Below are 8,862 nucleotides of genomic sequence, written 5' to 3' on the forward strand. Positions count from 1 at the left end.
CTCGGTCCACCGAACGATAACATCAACCTCTACAACACCGAGAGCACACCTCTCCAAGCCAACGAAACCAGACTTTATACCCCGGCAAGATACATCCACTCTAGGACCACATTCTCTTCCGGATACTGCAGCGACACAACTTCTTTGCATCCAAGCTACGCCTCAATAAAAGCCTTACAAAGAACACCCCAATCTCAACAGATTTGGAGATCAACGAGGTCAAACCCGTCAACGACAACCGAACACATAAAAGACCGGCAGCTACAGACGGGAAAGCGTTCACACCATCATCAAGAACCCGAAAACACTACAAGCTTAAGACCAAAAACCACCAGAGGGTCCACTAATTTTCCGAGAAAGATAACAGCCAAAAGACTATCTAAACTTCATGAAAAGCACATAACTAAAAATAAAACTAGATCTACTTGCTGGATAAGAAGTCGGAACAGAGCCCACAACCTTCAGAGACGAGATCCACAAAACTCGCTTAACCACCACATCCACAACGAACCGATTCAGACAAAGAACCAAGGACGAGTGTTTCACGCGCTTCACGCGCCTACACGAACCGGACCGTGCGGTTAAACCGAGGCGGATAGATCTGAGCCCTCAGGATAGGAAGCCACTGGTAGGGTTGAGGGAGTTACTGCTGCATCATCACCTCGTCAGATTTGGGGCTCACACACCAACATCGAAGCGGAGCTCAAACGGTGGACCGTTGCTTCATCATACAACAAGGAGACCGAGGATCTTGCAAAGAAACATAACACAAGGAAAGGCTCAACGCCGTGGCTCGAGAGCCAACGGACCCTGGCCCGAACAGAAATCACCGGCTGAGTTTTCTTCTTTGAGGAGAGAGGAGGGACCTCTATCGGTTAGATTAAAATGGAGTTTTCGTAATTAATTTATTAAAAGTAAAGAAAAAATAGAAGAAAGAGAGTGATACGGTGTCTGCAGAAATATTTTCGGAACCCTTTAAAAATCTCGGAGCATGATTAACCTGGGATTCTTAAGATGAGATTTTTAGCAGAAGTTAAGAAACTGTTTCTTAACTTTTAACTAAAAAACTAAAAACCGGTTCTTAAAGTTGTTTCTTAACTTCTGCTAAGAACCATACTCTAAGAACCCCGGATTTATCATGGTCTCAACATACAATGTCACGTTTTAATTGGTTTAGTTTTAAAAGGGAAAAGAAAATTTTAATTGGATAACAAAATTGTATTAAAACATTAACAGAAAATGGTTGAGAACCTTTAGTAGATCTTAGGCTGCTCTAATATGTGGTTGGTAACACCTATTAAAACATAAAACATTACATAGGCTCTGAATGGTAACATTAGATTGAGCGGTGCGCGACAAACGATATAGCTGCGGTGCGGTTAAAACTGTAATAAAAACATATATATATATATATATATATATATATATATATATATATATATAGTATATGAAAGTTTTGTTACTATTAATTACAGTACGGTGCGAGGCGGATCGTAACATTCAGAGCCTTATCGTGTGTTCATCGAGAAGAATCATATCTTCAATCAGTAGATTGATAAAAAAAATTACATCTAGTTAAAACAAAAAAACAATAATGAATCCATTCAATTGGCTTGTATAATGAATCAATCCTTTTTGTCCGTGTTCATGAGTTCTATATACATGGCAAATTTCTGGCTAATTATGAGCATCGTCCGAGACTCAGAGTAATGATTCTCTAATCCAAAAGTAAACAAAACATTTTTTAAAAATATCAACTGCTCATGAACTTATATTGTTTTATATAAAAAAGTCATTTTCTATTTCTATGATGTAAATGCGTTTAATTTGTTAAAGTATATAATGACTTCAACATTTTTATTTGTGTTTTCTAATAGCATGAACATTAAGAATATTTTATGGATTTTCTCATAAAATAAAGAAACAAAAACAAAAAGGAAGAGAGAATAACCGCTTCTGTCCTGAAAATTTCTTGAATATATGTGAGATCCTTTTTTTTTTTTTTTAACTCTGAGAATTCATTGCAGTACGAAACATAGTATCATCCAAACCAAAAACAGAGACACAGCAAAATAAAACTCTAAAAACAGAGACATAAAACAGAGCCTAAAACTCATCCATGTCACAACCATCTCCCTTCCTCAAAATACTGCATCTTCTTCACTCCATATCCAAGAAGACAAAGACCATCCTTAAACCAATCTCCTTTCCACTTACATATCCATCAAAAACATCAAGGATACTCCACTTATCTTCGTTACAAGCTCACCCTCTCTTCATCAAAGACCTTTTTCAGCCATTCCGGTTCTCCTTGAGCCACATAGGATTGTATACGCTTCTCAGTTGTGACACTCCTTTTTTTTTTTTGAGAAAACAGTTGTGACACTCCTTGCACTCCTTGCTATCATGAAAGCACATTTATTTTCCCCTCTTGCTATAGACTTCACCTCCCACTCACTCAACCTGCGTAGAACAGCAAGGATCTCGACACCAAAGCCCCTAAAGGCTGGCCAGGCTCTTGGTCTCGTTATCACCTGTCTTTATGTGAGATTCTTTTTTAAATTTAGTTTTCATTTTTAGTGGCTAATGCCAGATCATTAAGAACTCAATACAATCATTATATTTTCGTGGTCAGTACTATTTTAATATTAAATATTTTACTAAAAACTCTGCTAAGTATATTTCCATAATGATAGTCTATGAAGTTCAGCATTTTTGTTTTCTTTAATTCTATTTGTTTGGAATATATATGAATGGGTGAGCAAGGATCAGATATCCAATTTTTTAAAGAGTATTTGTGATCTATTTTGTTTTATTCAGATCAATCATTTGATTCGACATCATTTAGGTATTCGGTGTTTCTGAAATTAGATAAATTATACAATTTCATTCGATATTTGATTTAATTCGTAAAATAAAAATTCAAAAAATTAAAATGTAATGAAAACAATAATATTTTATTATAAAATAATAAATTATGATTTTTAAAAACCATAGTAACTTAATAATGAATTTAATGAATAAGAAGACTGTAAAACTTGGGTTGATAAAAAAATAATTAAGTTATATATGTCGCCAAAATTGTAGAAAATAGTTATACAATATTTTTAAATTTTTATAAGTAAAAGATAATTATAAAACTTATAATAGTGCCAACTTGTATATGTGAAAAATTATAATTAATAATATTATAAAACTATGTATTTATATTTAACAAATTGATTATTAATATTTATTATGTTTTATAAAATTACAGATATCCTTGCTTTTTTAGATCAAATCGATATGGATAATGTATATTTTATCCATCCCTATTTGAAATTGAATGATTATTAAATGTTATTAGATCCCGTCTAAAATTTTAAATGACTACTTCTACATGTACTTTTACATTATTAATCTACTTTTAAATATTTTTGTAAGTTTACTACTTAGAAACAAATTGGAAAGATTGACAAAATAAGTAAAACTGTATCTGAATATATATATATATATATATATTTTATTTATTTTTTCAAAAGATACCGGATACTATTGCATTAATTATTTATTAATAGCTGGATATTATTTCAGTAAACCTCATTTATCCATATATATTTATACATCTTCAAATAGATTTTATAAAAATAGGAAAACTAAAACGAAGTCATCCACATTATGTCGGGAGCTTCTAGGACAAGTGGTCTGCGTACCACGTTAACCTCCCAGGCATTTCGGATTTGATCCGCGCCTCGGCTGATGGGCCAACTGGGCCAGCCCATTGTAGCCCATTAATAAGTCGAAAAAAAAAAAATCCACGTTACTTGCAAATTGACATGCCACTAGAAGTGGTTGGTCCATTTGTCTTTTATGAACTGACAGTTGTTTGGTTACTCGTTTTGGATTGCATATATTTTATTTCTTTATTTTACTCGCATGTATAATTCGAACTATTTTATTCGATGAAAACCCCCCCCCCCCCCCCCCCCCCCCCCCCCCACAAGAAATACCATCTCTCTAAATACCCCTTTTATTACTTATCATCTCGAAGTTTTACCAACGATATGCACGTGGAAACACAGATGGTAAAACTTCTTTCTGCTGATTCTTCTTGCCTCCGAAGAGACCTTTTGTTAATTATTATAAGGCAGATTAGGATGTCCCTCGTTTGTGTACAGCCTACATATAATTCATATATATATTAAGAATGTATGTAGATGTGGCCTATGTGTTGGATATGCAATTATATAATCATTGTTATTGGTCCTTTGTACAATCTATCATTAACCTGATTTACTCAACCTTCTCCATCCCTCCTCTGTAACAATCTTATCCTCCTCCTCTTTCCTGTTAGGTTTTATTCTAATTTCTTTTGGTTCTTGATTAACAAGTTTCATGTTTATGTTATCTCTGCAATCGAGTTCTTGCTGTTTGGTTTGGTTTGGTTTTGATTATATGACATATATCTATATTTATTTATTTATTTCTTATTGCTGTCTTCTGTAAATTTTAAATGCTGATTATTGGATTGGTAGTTAAGATGGATTTGTTGAGAATTAACCAAGATCTTCTCTCTGTTTCTTTTCAGTACAAATGTTTTTATTTATTTTACTTCTCCCAATCCAAGTCTAATCTCTTTCTTATGTTCAAGTTGTAGATTCATATATCCCATTTGTTATTTACATGTAGAATTGCTGAACTGGTGACAAAGAAGAAGCAATATGGCACTTACTTGGACTCATAAAGACAGAGGTGAAATTAGGGTTCATGAGAATTTGGAGGAACTAAGCATAGACTTGGTAGATTATATAGCTGAGATATCAGAAGCCTCAATTAAAGAACATGGTGTTTTCTGCATTGTGTTATCAGGAGGTTCTCTCATCAACTTGATGGGGTAATTACAAATCTTTTACCAAAAAGTTTTTAAGTCTGTTAAAATCCCATTTTCAGTTTCCTTGACCGATTTCCTAATGTATTATTCAACAGAAAGTTGGTCGAGCCTCCTTACAACAAGATTGTGGATTGGGCTAAATGGTATGTTTTTTGGGCGGATGAGCGCGTGGTAGGTAAGAACCATGACGATAGCAACTACAAGCTCGCCAAGGATACTCTCCTCTCTAAGGTCAGATGTTTGGATGTTTTTTTAATAACTTAATGGATAGAATAATCTTGACGCTATCTGCTTATCTTCAATATTGACATTTTTTCCTTAATCCTTGCTTGCTTGAGAAGAAAACACACAATCTTGGTCAACGCAGCTATGTGTGTTATTATGTTGACTTTGTTCAAATAGTTGCGGCATTATTTATTTATTGTTCCTTTTCCAGGTAAATGTGTTTCCGAGACATATATGTTCTATTAACGATACGGTCTCGGCTGAGGACGCTGCAACAGAGTATGAGTTCGCTATCAGGCAGATGGTAAAAACACGAACCGTGATTGCGTCTGAGAATAGCGACTGTCCAAGGTTTGATCTCATTTTGCTTGGGATGGGCTCTGATGGACATGTAGCCTCCCTCTTCCCGAACCACCCAGCACTTGAGGTGAAGGACGATTGGGTTACATTCCTAACTGACTCACCTAAACCGCCACCAGAGAGAATCACATTTACTTTGCCAGTCATTAACTCAGCTGCTAGTGTTGTTGTGGTTGCAACCGGCGAATCCAAAGCCAATGCTGTTCACTTAGCGATAGATGATTTGACCTCACTAGAAACCTCTCCTTCCCTGCCTGCTAGGCTGGTCCAGCCAAGCAGTGGGAATCTGATCTGGTTTATGGATAAACCAGCAGGATCTAAACTCGACGGGTTTAAATTCTCTGAGTAGAATTTAGATTATCTTCTTTGTTCCAAAAAGCAAATGGTTCTTAATATCATTGATGACCCATTTTGTATGAAGAGCATCCGGTTTAAAAACATTGATTTTTGTTTTAATTTTTCAAAATACCAGATCAAGTAAAGTATAACAATAACATGGTTAGTACTTAAACAAACTAATCTCAAACTTAATGAGGTAATAGTGTTACACACTCATGCGAAGATCGGATCGTTATTCGACAGGACGAAGGAGCGTGAGAGAAATCCGACAAAGCTTACTTTCAGAGTTTCAGTGGGAGTTATCTTCATGGCTTAGAGCTGGCTTACAACCTCGGCCTCAGCTCTGGCCATAGGAACATCTTTGATATATGTATCTTCTTCCATCTCGCCTTGTCGGTCTTGCTCCCGTTTCTTCAATCTCTCTTTATCTTCATTCATTTAAAGATAATGGTTACAAAGAAGATCAACATAGTGAGCTCGATCTCCATTTTTCATATTTTTTTCTCCCTAACATTCTGAGTTTTAACCGTTTTATCTCTTTTTTAAAAAGAAAAAAAAAATCCTCAAGAGATAGGTCCGACCCATTTTATTAGAAAACTATGTCTTAGAAAATATATGAAATTATTAATGACCAAGAAAACATCTAATTTCTCTAGTTCGCCTCTAATTTTATTAAGCAGTATTGTTATGTATGTGAATTATTGTTTCAGAAAGTAATGTTCGAGTTCTCAAAATTCTCAAATCTAGTAAGAGTTTGCGTAACACTAGTCATCCTCACTTACTTACGCTAAATTATAAACTAAACTGAATTATAAAAATAAAATAAAATATTTTAAAAATTCAATAACCGAAACAAACATAGAAAGTTCGTATAAAATTGAAATTAAATTGTCATGTTCCAAAACATCAAACCTTCAAATACTTGTTATGTTCACCTTTAAGAAAAAAAATATAAGTAAATAATAGGATAATCACTCAGTGACGTATTGGAAGCTAAACCCACAAATCCAGAGACCCGAACATAGCACTAACACCCAATCCCCTATATATTAATTGAGGAACATTTGAAAAGATGTAACCTCAATTTTGTATTAATTAAAATATGCCCCAATGCATAGGTGTCACTCAATTAGGTAGTCAATTACATTCAATTGAAAAATAAGTAGGTCCACATTCGATTTTTATATGTTGTTAGATACATAAGTTGGTCAAACTATATGATATAATGATATGATATGTTATTTTCTTTCCTTAAATCAAACCTACGGAATTACCATAAATGACTAATATATATATGACAATTAATGATTTTAATAATAAAGATTTGATAACAATTTATATCTCCTCCATCATTTTTTGTTTAATTTTATATTATTAAAATAAATTAAACAATCAAATTAGCTATAAAAGTAAAATTTAGATTTTTTCGTATATGTTATATTTTGAATTTTTAAAAACGACAATAAATAACTAAAACTATTTAAATTATTATGTTAAAAATTAATGATCAATGGTTTAACATTTTTATTATAAGAAGATACACATAATTTTAAAACCATATGAGTAAAAAATATCATTTAATAATAAAATAAATATATATATATATATAGATTAAACACTATATACCATAGGATTACATAAATATTTTAATATTAAAAGTTTCAATGAATTTTCAAGAACATTTATAAATTATAAACTTATTAAAGATTTCAGATTGAAAATTTTGTTATCGATGATTTAAATATTTTGTTATAAAATGATATGAATGATCATAGAACTGTATGATTATAAATTCTTATTTAATAAATAACTATATAAAATATACTATTCTTAGAAAAATAGGTTGGTCCATCTTAACTTATATTACACTTTTTATTAAACTAACTATCGAATTGATAAATAACGTACCAAAAAATGTTTTGCACTTTCCTTAAATAAAAGCTACGAAATTACCTAATATGATTAACATATATGTGAAAATTAATTATTATGAATAATAAATATTTGATAACAATTTTTGTATCTTAGTTCTTTTTAAAAATTTTATATTATTAAAAGATATTAAAAATCACATTAAATATATAGTAAAAAACATTTATATTTTTTTATATGTTATATTTTGAATTTTTCAAAACGTCTATAAATTATTAGAAATTTGAAGATCACCACTCTTAAAATTTTGTGATCAATAGATTATTTTTTTTGTCATAATAAGTTACAAATGATCATAAAATTATATTAATATGAACTTTTATTTAATATTATAAGAAGATACACATGATTTTAAAACCATATGAGTAAAAAATATCATTTAATAAGAAAACATATATATATATATATATAGATTAAACTATATACCATAAGATTACATAAATATTTTAATATTAAAACTTTCAATGAATTTTCAAAAACATTTACAAATTATAAACTTATTAAAGATTTCACATTGAAAATTTTGTTATCGATGATTTAAATATTCAGTTATAAAACGATATGAATGATCATAGAAGTGTATGATTATAAATTCTCATTTAATAAATGACTATATAAAATATACTATTCTTAAAAAAATAGGTTGGTCCATCTTAACTTACATTATATTTTTTATTAAACTAACTATCGAATATTCGAATTGATAAATAATCTACCAAATATTGTTTTTGCACTTTCCTTAATTAGAAGCTACGAAATTACCTAATATGATTAACGTATATATGAAAATTAATTATTATGAATAATAAATATTTGATAACAATTTTGGTATCTTAGTTCTTTTTTAATTTTATATTATTAAAAGATATTAAAAAAATCACATTAAATATATAATAAAAATATTTATATTTTTTCTTATATGTTATATTTTGAATTTTTCAAAACGTCTATATATTATTAGAAATTTGAAGATTCCCACTCTGAAAATTTTGTGATCAATAGATTATTTTTTTTGTTATAATAAGTTACAAATGATCATAAAATATAACGCATATGAATTTTTATTTAATAAATATTCAAACTAAATAAATATATATATATATATATACTAATGATTTAAAGCAACAAGATTGGCT

General features: G+C 30.7%; 1 protein-coding gene across 4 annotated transcripts; it reads left to right on the forward strand.

Annotated features, from left to right (window-relative positions):
• The first annotated feature begins 1,964 nt into the window (after positions 1 to 1,964).
• LOC106394445 (probable 6-phosphogluconolactonase 1) lies at positions 1,965 to 5,913 on the forward strand. 4 transcript variants are annotated; one of them, XM_048765299.1, is made up of 4 exons: positions 1,965 to 2,544; positions 4,669 to 4,873; positions 4,966 to 5,101; positions 5,307 to 5,913. In XM_048765299.1, the coding sequence occupies exons 2-4, from the start codon at positions 4,701 to 4,703 to the stop codon at positions 5,802 to 5,804; spliced, it is 807 nt and encodes a 268-aa protein (XP_048621256.1). In that variant the 5' UTR covers positions 1,965 to 2,544; positions 4,669 to 4,700; the 3' UTR covers positions 5,805 to 5,913. The 4 variants fall into 4 exon arrangements, with proteins under 4 accessions (XP_048621256.1, XP_048621254.1, XP_048621255.1 ...); XM_048765297.1 differs by lacking the exon at positions 1,965 to 2,544 and adding an exon at positions 3,923 to 4,064; XM_048765298.1 differs by lacking the exon at positions 1,965 to 2,544 and adding an exon at positions 4,108 to 4,333.
• Positions 5,914 to 8,862: the final 2,949 nt, after the last annotated feature.

This window comes from Brassica napus, chromosome C8 (assembly GCF_020379485.1).
Source record: "Brassica napus cultivar Da-Ae chromosome C8, Da-Ae, whole genome shotgun sequence".
NCBI classification, from domain to species: domain Eukaryota; kingdom Viridiplantae; phylum Streptophyta; class Magnoliopsida; order Brassicales; family Brassicaceae; genus Brassica; species Brassica napus.

Coding starts and splice junctions, on each gene's coding strand:
- LOC106394445 (XM_048765299.1), top strand. CDS start 4,701: ATGGCACTTACTTGGACTCATAAAGACAGAGGTGAAATTAGGGTTCAT. Junction 4,874..4,965: donor TCTCTCATCAACTTGATGGG/GTAATTACAAAT, acceptor ATTATTCAACAG/AAAGTTGGTCGAGCCTCCTT. Junction 5,102..5,306: donor AGGATACTCTCCTCTCTAAG/GTCAGATGTTTG, acceptor TTCCTTTTCCAG/GTAAATGTGTTTCCGAGACA.